This window comes from Hemiscyllium ocellatum, chromosome 25 (genome assembly GCF_020745735.1).
Source record: "Hemiscyllium ocellatum isolate sHemOce1 chromosome 25, sHemOce1.pat.X.cur, whole genome shotgun sequence".
NCBI lineage: Eukaryota > Metazoa > Chordata > Chondrichthyes > Orectolobiformes > Hemiscylliidae > Hemiscyllium > Hemiscyllium ocellatum.
In genome coordinates, this window is record NC_083425.1 from 1676387 (window position 1) to 1695844 (window position 19458).

Here is a 19458-nt window from a genome sequence, read left to right on the forward strand (position 1 = left end):
TCATGTAAAACAGGAACAAGCTTAACTGATAGTTTTTGATATCTGGGAGGCCCACTCCTCCCAGTTTTTAAAGTGACTGCAATTTAGTCAATTTAATTAGGGGCCACTTGCGATTCCAGATAAAAGAACCAAACCAGCTGTTCAGTCTTCTAAATATTTAGTAAAAAGCAGAGGAAACATTCACTTAGGATTCAAAAGGCGGGGCCGAATGTTCATTTTAATGAGGGTTATCCAACTTAACCAAGAAATCGGAAGTGCCTCCCAGCTCCAAAGGTCCTGTTTGATTCTGTCAAATAAATGAGCAAAATTGGGTTTGAATAGCCAATCGAAAACAGGAGTAATAAACATACCTAAGTAGAGAAAGCTCTCCTGTGACCATCTAAACGGGAACCGAGATCCGCCCTCAGGATCAGGCACTCTGGGCAGACCACCTATGGGCATGGCCTCTGACTTCTAACCCAAGGAGCCCCCAAATAAATTGATGCATTGTGTAAGGTGTGGCACTGCTACTGTTGGGTTTGATAGGAAGATAAGAACGTCATCCAGATACAGTGTGATCTTATGTGACTTCGTCTCCACCTCTGGCGCAGTTATATTGGGATCTCTATGTATTGCTTCTGCCAGCAGTTCGATCACCAATGTGAAAAGCAATGGTGACAAAGGACAGCCCTGTCAACTGCCCCTACAAATATTAAAATTGTTTGACCGTGGTGAGGATCATGGCAAGAGGGTCACTATATAAAACCTCCACCCACCTGACGAAGGTCTCTCCCAGGCCAAACTACTTCAAAGAATAAAAAAGATATGGCTACTCGACTCTGTCAAATGCCATTTCCGCATCTAAGGACATCACCAATCCCTGTACCGAGTGCTGTTGACATACTTGGATCATGCTAAGTTATCTCCTGACATTATCTGTCAATCTGTGATCTTTTATAAACCCCGTTTGGTCCTCCTTAATGATGGAGGGCAGTACAGTTTCTAGCCTTCATGCCAGTGTCTTAGGATTTTGAAGTCAACATTCAGGAGTGAAGTGGGTCTATAGAAGCACAGTCCTCTGGGGCGTTCCCTTCTTCAAGAGTGAGAGAGATGTTCACCTCTCTTACAGATAGTGGGAGGAGGTCACGACTGTGTGAGTCATCAAACATACTAAGCATTGGCCCTGACGATTATACTTATAGAACTCACTGGGGAACCTGTCAAACCTGATGCCTTGCCATTCTGGAACTGTGTCTCAGCCTCCTGCTTCTCTTGGTCTGACAGTGCAGCATTGAGGAGAGACTCTTGTTTAGGGGTCACTCCTGGAAGGTCCAAATTCTTTTTTTTAAAAATAACTCCATCCTAACACGCTCATTCTCTCAGCTTTCAGATTGGTATAATTCAGAGTAAAGTTTCCAGAATTCTGCATTACTCCTTTTAGAATCATAGGTTGAATTTCCAGTGTCCTCTCTAATCGAGGTAATGGCTTGGGGGTCACTCCTTTTCTTAGCAAGATATGCTAGGTACTTGCCCAGCTTATCCCCATGCTCAAACAGCCTTTGACTTGCAAATGTAAGCTCCCTCTTGGCTGCCCGCGTGATGTAGTTTAACCAGTGAGGGCCTGTCAAAATATGCCTTTTCAGCAACTTGCAGACGTGTCTTGAGCAAGCATTGCTGCTAACCCGTCTGCCGCTTCTTATTGGCTAAATAGGAAATAACCAACCCCCTAGCAAAGGCTTAAGCTGTTTCCCAGAGAATGGACAGGCTACTGGCCGAACCTGAATTAAGATCTTAAAAAAAGCCCTGAACTCAGTAGAAAACAGTTCAATAAACTTGCTATCCTCAAAGATGAAGGGATCCAGTCACCAGTGCCTCGAGCCTACCGCAGTGTCCTTACTCTGAACCATTAAATAGACTGGAGCGTGATCGGAAATAGTGATATCGTACAGATGTTACTGAGCCCAGATGTGCTGCAGGGGTCAGAAAAAGATCAATCCTGGTATGGCATTTATGTGGGTGAAATCCCTGTCAGTAGGGTGAAGGTGCCTCCAAACATCTACCAACCCCAATTCAGCACACAATCCCTTAATTGTTTAGATTGCGAAGATGATATCAGAGGGCCTTTGGGCAATCTGCCCACCGTAGGGTTTATTCGACAAGTGAAATCTCCTCCTACGATGATACATTGAGATGCAAGGTTAACCAATCTAGAAAGTGCGTCTGTAAAGAACTTGGGGGGGGGGGGGGGGAGGTGGTAAACTGGGGGACAGTAAATATTTAAGATCCTGTATTCTTCTCCATGTATCAAAGCTTTAAGGATTACAAGTCTCCCATGTGTGTCTTTAATGCACTTTAGTAACTTAAATGGGCAATTCTTTCTAACTAAAATGGCCACCTCTCCTCATATTGAAGGATGAAAAATAAACCCATTTACACCCATTCCGTTGCAGCTTCAAATTGTTTCTTGTAATAAGGCAACATCTACCCTCTTCCCTTTTAAGGCTGGAAAGCACCTTCTTACTCTTGACAGGTGAATGATTCCCCTTAATATTCCAGGTGCACCAGTTAAACACAGCTAAACACCCCCCCCCCCCCCCCCCCCCCCCCCCCCCCATTCAAAGGAGGTACCTCCACATCCTCCATCCCAACCACCCTCTCAACTCCTACCAACTAAGGTTGCACCACATTCAACCGGATAGAGGGGGAAAAAACGGCAAGAGCAAGATTGGTACAGTAGACAAGTAAACCAAAAATAAATGTCACCTATCCCTTAACATGGAGATTAAAGATAAGAGTTCTATCCATTCTGGACATCATTTATGCAACTTCTTACCAGAAAAGAGACTTCACCAAGTCCTTTTTTTTAAAGAAGAACAAACCCAAACAGCTCTGTCCTCTACACCTCTTTGGCTGTTTGACTTAAGTCAACGTGTCCACAATGTTCTTCATTTTCTCTGGCCAGTCGAACAAATGTATAGATCCAGGATGATTGATCTGGAGGACTGGATCCCAAGCGCTGTCAATCTCCTCTTGAAGCCATTGTAGGACTTCCTTTTCCAGACTATTGCTGCCAAGAAGTCTTGACCGTGGAGCCACCACATACTAATGCCATTGGAACCCTCCCCTGGGCTCTAGAGGCTTCCATGACCCTCTGCCTGTCTTTATAATGATGGAACCTTACCAGGATGTGAGTATTGATCCGCATCTGGCTTTTGTGCTGCAATCCAGTGGGCTCTCTCAGTTGTTATCCTTCCCTTCTCAGCCTCTAAACTAAGGAATTCCGGGAACCACTTCTTGAACTCTACCGGCCGGTTGCCTTCCGTCCCCTCCAATATGCCAACAACATGCAGATTCTTTCTTCTGCCTCAATTTTCGAGATCCAATGGATGAGGGACCTGTGTTTTCAGGCTTCAGTCCGGTTCTTGGAGGAGTCAGTCTCTGCCTCTACCCCTGCAGCCTGGCGCTCCAGCTTATCCCAGCTCTTGCAGCATAGCAGATACAGGTACCAGCTTCTACTCGATTATATTTTTACCTGGATCTGCTCCCCAGGACCTTACGAGATTTGGCCAGCTCCTCAGCCAGGGTCTGGTGAGTAAGCAAGGCTGCTGCTTCAGAGGGCTGCCCTCATTGAGTTTCCTCCTTTTTCATGGCCTTCTCCAGCTGCAAGAACATAAGTAAGTTGTTTTTTTTCAGATTTCTAGCTCCTTTACTGTGTTTTTACTCACAGTAAAGTGAATGGAACAGGTTCAAGCTCTTTTGGGTCGGTATTGCAGCACAGGGCCCAGCAAACACAATCCTAACAGGATGCTGCCATCTTGGATTCCCACTTCAGTGCTTTTTTTAAAGTTGTGTTTCACACCCGTCCCCTGGAGGAAGAACGCCTCAGCTTCTGCTTTGGGACCCTCCAATCACACGAGATCAATGTGGTCACCAGGTTCCCCACTTCCCCTCCTCCCACCTTATCCCAGTCCCAACCTTCCAACTCGGCACTGTCCTACCAGTCCATCTTCCTTCCCACCTATCTGCTCCAGCCTCCGCTCTGACCTATCACTTTCACCCCCACCTTCATCCACCTATCGCATTCCCAACTGCCTTCACTCCCCTCCCTTTATCTCTCAGCCATCTTGGCCCAAAAGCCTCATTCCTGATGAAGGACTTATGCCCGAAGCATCTACTCTGCTGCTCCTTGGATGCTATCTGACTGACTGTGCTTTTCCAGCACCACACTTTGATTATTTTACCATAAATATTTATTCTTTCTATCACTGAAGAAGCCTCTAACCCATGTCCCTTAGTCACAGTCAGGCAAATGGGACATTTTGGTGGACTTGTTGGGATTTTATTCATTTTATGTTGACTTGTGGAATAGTGGGGCACGCTCCTCAGTGCACTCTTCCTAATTAAGTCATGAGGAAAGTTTGGGGCCTATCTGATATCTTTTGAAGAAGGACAAAATAAAATTGAATGTTGAGTCATTGGAAGGGTAAAGGATGAAAGAACAGATACTTGCTTTCTCTTATTAGAATAAGATGGCACTGCAAACGGTGAAAACTTCAGAAAAATAACCATACCAGATTTCCACGACCTGGCAATAGCTGTGTTGATGAAATTGGCAAATCAATTAGCGGTGGGATTGCCTGCCAGAGTCAATGAGGCAGCTAATTTAAACATTGACAAAGCATCTGAGGCTGGTGGAAGTACAGGGAGAACAGGTTTCAAGGTGGTGAGACATTTAAGTTAGCAAGAGTTCAAGTAAAGTTGTAGCAACATAACTTTGGAAAAATAAATAAGCAGCTTTTCAGAGAGAAGATAAATGTAGAGTTTGGAAAGCTAAGATTAGAATGGCAAAAGGAAAAGGAGCAAGATGGAAATACCAGCTTAAAATGATGAACGTGATTTGGAGGATCCGGTGTTGGACTGGGGTGTACAAAGTTCAAAATCACACAACACCAGGTTATAGTTCAATAGGTTTATTTGGAAGCACTAGCTTTCAGAGCACAGCCCCTTCATCAGGGCCCACATAGGCCTTTCCAACATCTAAGGAAAAGATGTGCAGGTAGTCTTTGTCACTTTGTGGTTGTACAGGACGTTGGTGAGACCAGCTTTGGAGTACTGTGTACATTTCTGGTCACCCTGCTATAGAAAGGATACTATCAAATTGGAAAGGATGCAGAAAAGATTTACAAGGATGTTACTGGCACTGGAGGGTTTGAGTTATAAGGAGAGACAGGATAAGCTGGAACTTTTCACACTGGGGTGTAGGAGGTTGAGGGGTGACTTTAAAAGTTTATAAAATCATGATGGACATAGACAAGATGCATAGAAAAGGTCTTTTCCCTCGGGTAGGGGAGCTGAAAGATAGTGGGCATAATTTTAAGCTGAGAGGAGGAGGATTTAAAAAGGACCTAAGGGGCAACTTTTTCCACAGAGGCTGATTAATATATGGAATGAACTGCCAAAGGAAGTGGTGGGTGCAGGTACAGTTACATTTAAAGAACATTTGGACAGGTACACAAATAGGAAAGGTTTAGAGGGATATGGAAACCTGGTCAGCATGGACGAATTGGACCGAAAAGATTTCCGTGCTGTATGACTTCGTAACTGGCACTCTTGATAAATCAGCAAAAAGTTTATACATCATGTACAACAATCTACCACGATGTCCAAGGACTTATGCTGTAAATATAATATAACAGTGATGCATGTACCGCCTGCATTACATTTCTATTACTTAGTGTGTTTTTATATTGATTTTAGGAAATGTTTTGATGTTTTTACATATCAATAAATGTTTTTGAGGGATGTTGTTGTCTTGAAGCCACATTTGGTGAGGGTTCATTGTTATGTGTACTTTTTGATTATCCAGAATATTTGGGAAGGTGATGGCCTAGTGGTATTATCACTGGGCTGTTAATCCAGAGAATCAAACTATTGCCCTGGGGATGCTAGTCCGAATCCCACTACACCAGATGGTGGAATTTTAATTCAATAAACATTTGGAGTTTAGGTTCTAATGGTGACCAGGAATCTATTGTCAAGTATTAAAATAACCCTACTAGTTCTCTAATGCCTTTGAGGGGAAGGAAACTGCCACCCTTACCTTGTCTAGCCTATGTGAGTCCAAACGCACAGCAATGTGGTTGTTCCTTAATCTGTCCTCTGAGCATTTGGGGATGAGCAATACACGAGGGCCTCAGCAGTGAATGAATAATTTTTTAAAGATTTGATCAACCAGCACATGCCTGGTCTCCTAGCTGGCTAATAAGATGTTTGCTGTATTTATTCTTTCATCCATAGTACGTGTTAAAAAGTTTGTCATTAGTCTGTCTTAATCATGATTGAGTGTCTATGCATTATGGGGTTTGAAGGAGTATAGTTTATGTTGCATTTGGTCAAAATCCAGTCTTTTCACTGCTGCATTAGAGTTATGTTACAATAATTAGCTTTTTCAATTATTGAAGGAAACCTGCTGAGAATTCCTTTTCCCTGGGTAGCAGTTAGCCAGGAAAATTGGTCATTTTTGTGCTCTCTTTGTAGAACAGTGGGACATGATTATCTGTGCACTCTTCCTGGTTGAGTCTTGAAAACGGTCACCATGCAGATCTTGTTGACACTCACCATCATTGGAACCCCGTGTTCAACACCTCTTCAGTGTCCTCTCAAACATCTGTCCCTGCAAAACCAACAAGCTCGTTGAAGCTATCCATACTACATCTCGTTTATCCACTCCACAATGAACTGTTTAAACATCCCACTGGCCACATTCCAATTCAATGGCCTATTTGGAGAATCCTTCCAAAGCTGGATCCACCAGCTAACATCTTTTGGATTAAGGAGTGGGAAGATAGGAAGTCATGGAACAAATGGTCATGACAACACGCACCCGCCCCCCACCCATCCAACCACACCCGAAATCGCATGACAGGCTTTGAACTACCATGGTCTTGCTAAATGGTTCAGAGTATGTCAGAGTCTCTGTGCAACCAATCTGTCCTGCAGGGCCTCAGTACAGCCCCTTTGCATGTATGTAATTGTGTACAATTGACAGTCCTGCCTGATTGGCATTTTGCATAACTGGTATAGAAAATGATATTAATATTTTTTGTCCTATTTGACAGAACGATGGAGCAATGCTTCCACATGTGTGACCGAATTGTTATCTACTTTTTCATTGCATCATCTTATGCACCATGGTGAGTGTTTTAACATTTTGTTTTTCCAAAGATTAATGACTTGGGGAGACTTTCTACATAGTTGTAATGCCACAGGACTAGGACCTCTGACCCCAGGCTAATATTCTGGAAGCATGAGTTTGAAACCAGCCATGGCATATGGTGAAACCTAAATTCTATTTTAAAACCCTGAAATATGTTGTGAAAATGGATCTTCCTTGAAGGAAAGATGCTATCGTGGTCTGGCCTGTATGTGTCTCCATGCCCACAATGATGGAGTTGACCCCCTCTGCTCTCTGAAATGGCTGACCAAGCCACTTGCAAAATGGATGGGCAATAAGTGTTGGCATTTTCAGGGGCACCCACATCCCATTAACAAATTTAAAAAATTCCAGCTGAATCTGGAGCATGAGATGGCATGGAATTTACTGCACATCCTGCTGATCAAACTGCAGGACCTGGGAGCCCATAGGCTCTAGTAGAATGACTGAGATATCTTTCTGGCACTAAATATTACTTTATTAGAGCTAACTGGGAGTGTGAAAGCTCACACTCTACTAAATCATTCATTAGCCATACCAAACACCCAGTGGCAAGTGTTGTAATTGAATAAAGACGGAGCTGTGCACCTAACTGAAATGCTGAAATGAACCTTAATTTTGATCCCTTGTATAAGCTTCCCCCGCACCCCCCCCCGGCCCGCCCAGTGCTGTTAGCTTATCAGATCCTGTGGGATACCGAAGCTGACATCTGACACAGGTTTCACAGGAGTTGAACACAAGTTCACTTTCCTCTACTTGGAGTGATGATTATATGTTTTCTTTAGCTTTGATACCCCTGGTAGTGAAGGTGAAATTAGACAGGGTTCCAGTTCCAGAGGGTTTTCCTAATGCTGTATGTATATAAGAATAGTTATAGACTTGACTGTGATGATCTGCACAGATGGGAACTTTCTAGTGAACGCAAGATCACAGAGGAACATCAGTCAAAAGGTAAAGCACTGGAGAACAGTGATCACGCAAAACAGTGAAACCTCAACAAGGGAATGCTTTCTCAAGAATTGAACCATGTATCTCCATATGTAACATTCAACAGATTCAGAATGTCTGTAAGTCACTCTAATGTCTCTCTTTTGAAGGTTAAATCTCCGTGAGCTTGGGCCCTTGGCGTCTCATATGCGTTGGTTCATTTGGATCATGGCAGCTGCTGGAACCATCTATGTCTTTTTATACCATGAACAGTAAGCAATTTGTCCACAACTCAATGCCGTTCACAGCAAAGGAACCCACTTGATTGCACCCCATCCACCACCATTAATATTGAGTGGTACAACTTCAAGAACAACCAGGAAGCTTGACACCATCCAGAATAAAGCAGCCCACTTGATTGGCACCACATCCATAAACATCCACTCCCTCCATCACCAACATTCTGTAGCAGCAGTGTGCACTATCTACAAGATGCACTGCAGAAATTCAAAGGTCCTCAGACAGCATCTTACAAACCCATGACCATGTCCATCTAAAAGGTATGGGAACACCACCACTCGCAAGTTCCTCTCCAAGCCTGTCACCATCCTGACTTGGAAATATATTCCCATTTCTTTACTGTCACTGGGTCAAAATTCTGGAATTCCCTCCCTTAAGGGTCTACCTAAAGCATATGAACTGCAGTGGTTCAAAAAGGCAGCTCACCACCAACTTGGCAATGGATGCTCGCCCAGCTACTGACATCATGTGCCATGGATGAATTAATAAAACAAATCACTCCCTTCACGGGGGTACAATTGTGACAATATTTATCATCTACAAGATGCACGGCAGCAACTCAACGAAGCTCCTTCAATAACACCTTCCAAACCCGCAATCTCTATCACCAAAAAAGACAAGACAGTTGAAGCACGGGAAAGTTGTAACCTTAAATTTCTTCCAAGCCAATCTCCATTCCAGTTTGAAACAATAATGTTGTTCTCACGTTATTGGGTCAAAATCCTGGAGCTTGCTTTCAGGCCTCACTCTGGGTGTACCAGCACTATGTTTAAGAAGACAGTTCACCACCAGCTTCTCAAGAGACAAATGTGAACGGGCCTAATTAGTGACCTACATCTGAAGTACAACTAGTTTTAAAAATGCCATCATAATTTAAATCCGCATTGGTAATTAGCTGCAAGCATGTACCATGTTTTAGTAGAAGTATATTTTATTTAAGTCTTTGTATTTTCTCTGTACAGGTATAAGATTATTGAGCTGCTGTTTTACTTGACAATGGGATTTTCACCTGCTGTGGTGGTTGCATCTATGGTAGGTGGCTCGAATAATTACCTTCAATTCTTCAGGCTATAACTTGTTGGGCCGAAGGGCCTGTTTCCACACTGTAAGTCTAATCTAATCTAAACTAGGATCTTGAATGGTTTCAGCACTATTGGATCTCCATGGATATTTTCAGAACTTAGAACTTTTAAGAATAGTAAGCTCATAAGATCAGGAAGCATTCCCTATATAGATTAATGGGAATGTCACAGCTCCTCTGCTCATTCTAACAAGGAATGTTCATTGCTCCATGACGCCTGATCTTCTGTCACATGCTGTTTCCATCACTGAATTCTCCAAATAACCAATCGCATGATTTCATTTGGCAATTCTGTACGGTTATACTGATTGAATAAACCATGATTCTGTGTAGGTGCACATTGACTCTTACCCTGAATAAACATGGACTCTGTATAGTTACACAGCGAAGTGATCCTTGCCCTGAATAAATAGTGAGTGACTAAATTCATGTGCTGCCTCAGCCCTAGTTAATGCAATAATATTGTTGAGCCAAGTTATTCTTCTGTTCCATCCCTCCGCAAGTTTGATTTTCTGTAGTAATCAGGCCTTTCTGGTCAAACGGATTCAAAGAGAGAATCAGTAAAAATACCGCAAGAAATCTGGGGGCCTTTTGGTCCCCCTCGCCTGCTCCACCATTCAACACGATCTCGCCTGCTCCACCATTCAACACGATCATGGCTGATCAAAGGTGCCTCGCATCCACTTCCTTCTCCTTTCCTTGTAACCCTTGATTCCCCAACTGATCAAGAATCTATCTCAACCTTCAAAAAAAAGACAAGAGAGTCAGAGTATGTAGTAACTCAGAAGAACTAAATTGTGTTTAGTTCAATGCTAGAGATCTTATAGATGTGACTGATAAACTTAGGGCATGTTTAAGAACATGGGATTGAGACATCATAGCTATTACAGAAACTGGGCTGAGAGATCGGCAAGATGGCTCCTCAATGTTTCGGGTTTTAAATGCTGTAGGAAGGATAGGAAAAGAGGCAAGAAAGGAGGGAGTTGGTGTTTTTAATTAAGGAATACTTTACAGTTGTAAGTAGAGAAAATGTATTTTCCCTGGTTGATTTTTCAGAAATATCAGTAGAAATTAGAAAGGAAAGATCATGTTGATGGGATTGTACTATAGCTCCCCCCGCACCCCCCCCCCCCCCCCCGCAATAGTCAGAGGGAAATTGAGAAACACACATGTATGGAGATATCAGACATATTTATCAGTATAATGTTGGAATAATGGAGGTTTCAAATTTGACAAAGGTTTGGATGCTGAAGAATTTTCTAAAAGTGTTCAAGAAAATTTTCATTATCAGTATGTGGATACTTCTACTAGAGAAGGAGCAAAACTATACCTTCTGGGCAAGGCTGGTGACTGAAGTAAAAGTGGGGGAACACTTTGGGTCTAGTGGTCATAATTCTATCAGTTTCAAAATGGTAATGGAAAAGGATCAGCAATCCATAAAAGCTAAAGGTTTTAATTGGAGAAAGATAAACTTTAATGGTGCATGAGACAAGAACTTCCAAAAACAAAAACAGAAGTTGCTGGAAAAGCTCAACAGGTCTGGCAGCATCTATGAAGAGAAATCAGAGTTAATGTTTCAGGTCTGGTAACCCTTGCTCAAAAACGGACCTGAAACGTTAACTTTGATTTCTCTGCACAGATGCTGCCAGACCTGGTGAGTTTTTCCAGCAACTTCTGTTTTTGTTTCTGATTTATATCATCCACAGATCTTTCGGTTTTTATTTAGAACTTTCAAAAGTTGATTGGAGTAAACTGTTCTGAGGTAATAGGACATCTGACATGTGGGACGCTTTTAAGAGTATGATGAGAGTGAAGGGTAAGGCTGATAAAATTAAGGAGCAATGGATAAATAAAGAGGTTCTAATCAAGAATAAAAGAATCTTATTTTAGATTATTCATGACTTGGTTCAATTGAATCTCTTAATCAATATAAAGAGTGTAGCGGCATGCTTAAGGAAATCAGGAAGGCAAAGAGGGAATATGAGATGACATTGGCAGATAAGGTTAAGGATAATCCAAAGAGATTCTACAAGTACATTAAGAGCAAGAGGGTAACTAGAGAATGCAGAGAAATAAACTTTGATCTTTTAAAAATAGTTCACATTATAGTGGATGAAGTTCAGGAGGTCTTAGAGAATATAAAGGTGGATAAATCTCTGGGACCTAATCTAATGTACCCCAGAGCAATGTGGGGAGGAATTTACAAAACCCCTTGCAGAAATATTTGCATAATCTATAACTATGGGCGAGGTGCCTGATGACTGAAGGGTGGCTAATGTTGTACCTTTATTTAAGAGAAATTGTAAGGAGAAACAGGGAAATGATAGACCTGTGAGTCTGACTTTGGCTGAGAGTAAATTGTTCGAGGTGGTTATAAAATTAAATAATAGGGCCTTGGGTAGTGTTGTTGAACAGAGGGACCTGGGGTGCAGGTACATAATTATTTGAAATTTGTGTCACTTTGTGTCACAAGATGGTTAATAGACAATAGGTGCAGGAGTAGGCCATTCTGCCCTTCGAGCCTGCACCACCATTCAATATGATCATGGCTGACCATCCTTAATCAGTATCCTTAAAAAGGCATTTGGCATGCTTGCCTTCATTGTTCAGTCCTTTGCAGATAAGAGTTGGGAAGTCATATTGAGATTGTACAGGACATTGGTGAGGCCTCTTCTGGAGTATTGTGTCCAGTTCTGGTCTCCCTGTTAGAGGAAGGATATTAAGCTGGAGAGGGTTCAGAACAGATTTACCAGGACGTTGCCAGGTGGGGAGGTTTGATCTATAAAGGCTGGATAGGTTGGAACACTTTTCACTGGAACGTAAGAGACTGAGAGCCTGATAAAAGTTTAAACAATAATAAGCAGCAAAGATAGAGTTAATGGTAGTTGTCTTTTCCCTAGGATGGGAGATTTCAAGTGTAGGGGTCACATTTTTAAGGTAAGGTGAGATGAGACTGATATAAAAAAGACATGAGCAATTTTTTTTACACACAGGGTGGATGGGGTACAAAAACATGAATAGGAAGGGTTTGGAGGGATATGGACAGGAGCAGGCAGGTGGGACTAGTTTGGTTTGGGATTATTGTTGGTGTGGACTGGTTGGACTGAAGCGTCAGTATCCGTGCTGTGTGACTGTCCCCACAGCACTGTGTGGCAAGGAGTTCTAAGACACTAAACCCTCCAACAAAAAAAAATCCTCTTCTCATTCATAAAGGGTGAAACTATGCCCTCTGGTCCTATATTCTCCAATGAGGGGAAGTATCCTCTCTCCATTTACCATGACAAGCCCCTTACATGTCTCTCTCTCTCTTCTAAACTTCAATGAGTAAAGTTCCAACCTGTTTAACCTTTGCTTATAAGACAGTGCCTGCTGCATACCAGGAATCATCCTGGTGAACCTTCTCTGAACTGTATTCAGTGAAATGACATTGTTCCTTGGTGACTAAAGTTGCCCAGTCAGTTGCAGTCAGACTTCCCTACTAGGTAGGTAATTGAGAGTATTTGGAGTGGGTTTGATTGTTTTGAACTAATCCCTGTTGTTCTGATACAGCCAAACACTGATGGAATCCAGGAGCTGGTATGGGGTGGCATGCTGTACTGCCTGGGAGTGGTATTCTTCAAAAGTGACGGGATAATTCCTTTTGCCCATGCAATCTGGCACATCTTTGTGGCTTTGGCTGCAGCAGTCCATTACTATGCGATCTGGAAATATTTATATCGGAGTTCTGCAATGTCTACATGGAAGGACTTCTAACCTCCAGGCCAGCACCATCGGTTGCAGTTAGTTTGTGTTAATTAGTTTATTTGAACAACATATTAACACACAGGACCAGGTTGCAGAAGATGGATGTGAGACACTGCGGGCTGTTCCAATGGCACCCCAACTGTGAATAAGCAGAGTCAGTCACAAGCTCAAGACTGATGTGAAATCTAACAGATCCTCAGGCTGCTGCTGCTGCCCACTCGCTTTTTTCACCATTTTCCCCTGAGATTACAGGTTTTAACCTCGCAGTTGTCTTTCTTCCTGCTGTCTTATCCCAACCATCTTGACTTTTCTATGAAATTTCAAGAACTTCGTTTTGACTTGATGGCACTGAAGTGATCTCCAGGTTTTGACTGTACTGTTTTTTTTGTGATTAGAATATACATGAGGATGAATGGACTCGCTAAGGAACAGATCTGCACTTTTTGTACAGTGACTTGAGGCCTTGTCGGCATTCTACAGTTTAACATGAACACCCACAGCAATCTGAACTGATACATTCCATTGGGTGGCATTTTATACCTCAGCTTTGCCAAATTTTCTACTTACTCAGTGATTCTGGGTGGTGCTCTGGTTGGAGTGGTACTTTCCTTTCACACTTACCAGTAAAGAATTTAATTAACAGTTACTGTATTTCTGAATAGCACTGCCTCATCTGCTGTGATAGAAGGCTAATGAACAGAGCATGTACCTACTCTTTCACCCTGCATAGAGTGTGCACGGCCATATCCCAACAGTATTGTTAGTCTGGTTCTGATTATTTCAGCAATGCACTAATGGTAAGGAATACAACAACAAAAAAGCAGCACATTTTGTTGGCCATGCTACAGCAACCAGCAAACCACACTTCTTGCAGACAAATGTTTGCGCATTTGTTTCCACTTCGTGGCTGATCAGAAGTCAATCACCTGAATCTGAGAGATTCCAAATACCTCATTTTTGTAAAGGAGCAGCTATTGTTCCCTCTGTCAAATACTCTGCAGTTCTCAGCTTTTTTTTGCATTCCCCTCTAATGCTAAATTGACCATTCCAACAGCTGTTGCTCAGCAACTATGACCACCATCTTAAGACTGTGAATTAAACTTAATAACGGTTTACATTTTGTCAAGACTTGATTCTATATTCAAATATTAATTTTTTATGCAGCCAATGCACACTTACAATGGCCCTACTAACCTTCTCCCTTCACCTGCCTACCCGAGATCTACAAACACAAATAAATGTAGGGGTCCAGCTGGGTTGTGGTTTCCACCATGTGGAAAGAGCAGATGACCAATTCACATCTTCCTATGACAGCTTCTGTAAAAGAGTAATGAAACACGACTGATTTCCTGCAGGAGGGCACTGGGATCTCTATTCAATATCCACACAGCCATTGATTGTTGTCAGTACAGAGTAACCGGTTAACTTGGTGCTAGTGATCAGTGAGAATGAACCTGATTTAGTGTTTCTGTTACAGTACTCACAGATGAATCATAACTCAGTGGTAATGTTTAGATTTTAAAGGTGCTTTTAAGTCAAACAAAACAGAAATTCAGGTGACATTTTTGGTAATCTCTTCATTAAGCTCAGATTCTCTGTAATTCACGGGTGATAGTATTGTCAGGTTGGAAATGGGAAGTGGTTGGAAGATTGTGCCAACTTGCACTTGATTCCACAGCAGGTGATTAGATGATATAGAGGATGAGAGACACTGGCTTAATGTTTTAACCATGTGCTCCATTGGTTACAAAATAATTATAAGTAACAGTCCCCACTGAGTAAAAGGTGACGGAACGCAGCTAGTGTATCACTGCAGGGAGAAGCATTGTTCAGCATTGTGTTTGACTGGGCCTCTGTATGGATTATAGGGTTCATTGTCACCACAGCTTCTCCTGCTCTGTGATCAGTTTATCTGTGTGTCAGATACATACAAAATAACAGACAGACCAGACTATACAATCTATAGCTTTTACCCAGCTTTGCTGTACATGTATAAAAGTTGTCCTTGAGAAGTCCTCTTGTCACATGAGAGAATAATCCCCTCTCACTCAACCTGTGCTGCCCATTTCTGTGCCAAGCAGTTTAAATCCAGACTGGAGCTTGTTCCCCCAGTGTTTCTAGACCAGGGTTTATACTGCAATCTGGGATGTTGTGAAGTTGTTGGTTTTATTATCACAGAAAGGGAGGGTCACCATTAGCATTGCATCAACAAGGGTTATGTCTCTACATGTTTATTTTGTGATTCTCTGCGGACTGTGATGGTTGGGGTTTTAAATTGATGCATGCCAAGTTTTTTAGCCAGGGAATCTATAGCTTTTAATATTTCTGATCCAGATACTATATTCTCGAGTGTAAAACCTTTTCAGTGTTTACAAGCAACGAATGCTGCTCCCACTGGTTATCCCTAGCATGCAAATTGTCTGTGCTATCTAAAACCACCTCTCCCCATTTTAGGGAAAACTTGCAAATCATTTTTATACTTGTGCAGGTCCGGGACCTGTGCACCTTTTGGGCTTTTACACTTTCTCGAGAACTTTGTTTTTTGTAACTAGCTTGAATCTTGCCAAAACTATGGAGTCAGGACTGCGCACAGCTCATCAACACTAATAATGAGGTGAAGAGAAAAACCTGCCATTCCTTGTCACTCCCAGCGATGAATTGCCAGAACAATATGCAACTCACTTTTGGCTCTGGTTTCTAGTTGACCTGTTTCCCTACTGCTCCCGATAGATTTGAGACATTAGTTAACCCAGCAGTTTGAGAAAATATGACTTGGACATTGGGGCTTGTCAGACTTTTAACCTGGACTGTTTCACAAAATATGTTCAGTGTTTATAGAATGGTATCGTGCCAGGAGCTCTGGGTGGTTGAGATAGGCAGTTTTCAGGCAAGTTTTTCCAATGAGGCTTTGCCTCCACCTCTCAAACTGCTTTCCTTTTCAGTTCCCTATCTGCCCACCTGCTGAGCACCTGTCTCATCTTGAACAATACAGTCCCAAGTCAGCTGTCATACAGAGAATAAAACTCCTGCTTTTCTGGTGGAGTAGCCTGTAACAACTGACCTGGGACAGCTGATATACTGTGTTACGGTCGTCTGGATCTTGACAAAGTCTGAAAGTTGCAGAAACTATTTTCTCAAACTGTCCAGCAGCCTCACTGTGCACAGTGCTTCCTGGGATAGGCTGCATAGCCTCCTGACTCTTTTGGCAGAGTCACCTGGATAATTCCAAACTCAAGTAATCCATCAGATTGACATTTCACCATGTCTCCTAAATGGTTAACAGGACACTCGGGCGGAGGGAACAGGCATCTTTGTAGCTTCACTGCTGCTGAGCATTTTAAAATAATTTCTATTCTGAGGCTCAATCTCATCTGAAATATTTGATCTATTGAAATAGATTCCAAATACTGTTTGAAAAATAAATTAATATTTAGAGTATGCATTGATGTGACAGGAAATATAGTACCAAGCCTTTTGCTGGGAGTGTGCTGTATATTTTATGTGTGTGTACTCTGTATCTGAATGAACCAGACTACGGTTAAATAAAGGATGCATTTTGTTTACTTCTGATTTTTAATGTGCTCTGGGTACAGACAGGGAGGATATGGTGGTTTAACACACCCAGTTATTGGGAATGACACATCCACGTAAGCACTGCTGGGACAGGCCTTTTCAAAGATCTCAGGAATCCTAACCAGAACCTCCCAGTGGCTCTGATTTCTGTTTCATATTCATACATCATTTAATCAACACAGGAGCTGTCACCTTCTATCGATGGTATCACCAGGTCACTATCTGGCTTTGCCCTCCTAGAACTAACTCATCACATGGCATTTATTCTGCCATACTGTTTCTTTACCTTCCAAAGAACAGGCCCTCACTGGAATCCAGGTTTTGATGCCCTAGAGACTTCAAAAAAGTTGCCAAAATTCATCCTGTCGAATGCTCCCAGGGCCGATGCAGCACAGGATTAGGTACACAGTAAAGCTTCCCCTGCACTCTCCTCATCATTGTCAACGTAACACCCTTATTCAAAAAGGAGGAAAAGATAACTCAGCCAGTTAGTTGCAAAAATGTTAGAATTCATTAAAAAGGATTTAATAGCAGATCATGTAAAAACATGATCACAGTCAGTATGGTTTCATGAAGGGGAAATCATGCCTCACAAATTTACTAGAATTCTTTGAGGAGGTAACAAGCTACATAGATAAAGGGGAGCAGTAAATGTAATATCATTTGGGTTTGCCGAAGGTATTCAACAAGGGGCTGCAATAATTTACAATATAAATGGATTTGATGAGGAAAGTGAATTACTATCGCCAAGTTTGCAGGTGGTATAAAAAAAAAACAGATGGGAAAGCAAGTGGTGTGGGTGATAGTTTATAGAGGTAAAGTGAGTGGGCAGAAATATAACGTGGGGAAATGTGAGGTTCTGCGCCTGGGCAGGAGGAATTTAGGAGCAAGACTGCAGAAAGCTACAGAATCGAGGGATTTGGGAATCCTCGTGTACGAGTCACAAAAAGCTAGCATCCAAGTTCATTGGGTAATAAGGAAGGTAAAGAAAACATAGGCCTTTATTCCAAAGGGAATAGAATATAAAAACAGGGAGGTTTTGTTAAATCTATACAAGGCATTAGTCAGACCACAGCTAGAATACTGTGAATGATTTTAGGTCCCTTCTCTTAAAGAAAGATATACCGAATGTAATTCTGAGAAGCTTCACTTACCTGATACCAGGTAAGGAGACATTAGCTTATGAGAAAAAGTTGAATAATTTGAGCCTTACATATTGCAGATTGAATATTTCAATAAGGTGACTTTTCAAAGATCCTTTGAGGGCTTTTTAGAATCGATGCAGAGAGATTGCTTTCCCTTGTGATTGAGATTGCGTTCTGTGGTCATAAACTCTTTCTTAAAGTGTAGTCCTTTAGTCAGAAATGAGGAATTTCTTTGAGAGGATAAAGAATCTGTGGAATTCTTTACCACAAGAGGGCTGTCGAGGGTGTCATTAGATATTATTGGTTTATTATTGCTAGGACAGGTACAGCACGGAGTTAGATACAGAGTAAATCTAACTCTACACTCCCCATCCAACACCTCCAGGTCAGGTTCAGTATGAGATTCAATCCTGAATAAACCTGCCTCCACACTGCCCTCAAAAAAAATATGGCTAGGGTGGTGACAGCATGAGATTAATTGCACTGTAAAATTCCTACTGCATTCTTCAACTCTGGCAGATGGTGGAATGTGAATTGAAAAATAAATCTGGAATGAGGATTCTAATTACTGGTGGAAGGTTTCAGGGAACATCTCTGGGACACACGCACCAAATAACCCCGCCGCCCTCTGGCTGACCACTTCAACTGCCCCTCCCACTCCACCAAGGGCATGTGAGCCCTGGGCTGCCTCCACCACCACCAAATCCTAGCCAGCTGCCGCCTGGAGGAGGAACACCTCATCTTCCACCCTGGGACCACATGCTCCGACCACATGGGATCGATGGCAATTTCACCAGTTTCCTCATCTACCTTCCCCCACCCCCACTTCATCCCAGATCCAATCCTCCAACTTGGCACTGCCTTCTTGAATTATTGTACCTGTCCATCTTCCTGCCTACCTGTCCACTCCACCCTCTGCTCTGACCTATCACCATCACCGAGGAGAAAGTGAGGTCTGCAGATGCTGGAGATCAGAGCTGAAAAGGTGTTGCTGGAAAAGCGCAGCAGGTCAGGCAGCATCCAAGGAATAGGAAATTCGACGTTTCGGGCATAAGCCCTTCATCATGATTCCTGATGAAGGGCTTATGTCCGAAACGTCGAATTTCCTGTTTCTTGGATGCTGCCTGACCTGCTGCGCTTTTCCAGCAGCACCTTTTCAGCTATCACCATCACGCCCCACCTCCATCTACCTCTCACCTTCCAAGCTACCTTCCTCCAGCTCCACTGTCTCCTCCTGTTTATCTCTCAGCTCCCCCCGCCACATTCCGGATGAAGGGCTTATGGCCAAAACATCGACTGTCCTGCTCCACGGATGCTGCCTGACCGGCTGTGCTTTTCCAGCACCACAAGTTTTGACTCTGACCTCAGCAACCTCACTTTCTCCTAATGAGAATTCTCACGGTGTTGTGAACCATTGGCCCTTGGTGTAAAAATCCTCTGGTTCAGTAATGCCCCTCACAGAAGGAAATTACCATCTGTATCTGGTCTGGCCTGCA

At 42.6% G+C, this 19458-nt stretch overlaps 1 protein-coding gene across 3 annotated transcripts in view; it reads left to right on the forward strand.

Annotated features, from left to right (window-relative positions):
* Nucleotides 1-16792, forward strand: part of LOC132827889 (monocyte to macrophage differentiation factor-like) — a 71010-nt gene extending 54218 nt beyond the window's left edge. For 2 of the 3 annotated variants that reach the window (XM_060844655.1, XM_060844654.1), the window contains exons 4-7: nucleotides 7098-7172; nucleotides 8290-8391; nucleotides 9382-9451; nucleotides 13050-16792. In XM_060844655.1, the coding sequence (XP_060700638.1) occupies nucleotides 7098-7172; nucleotides 8290-8391; nucleotides 9382-9451; nucleotides 13050-13253 (451 nt within the window). In that variant the 3' untranslated portion in view covers nucleotides 13254-16792. The remainder of the gene's footprint in view (nucleotides 1-7097; nucleotides 7173-8289; nucleotides 8392-9381; nucleotides 9452-13049) is intronic. The other variant, XM_060844656.1, reaches the window with a different exon arrangement.
* The last annotated feature ends 2666 nt before the right edge of the window (nucleotides 16793-19458 follow it).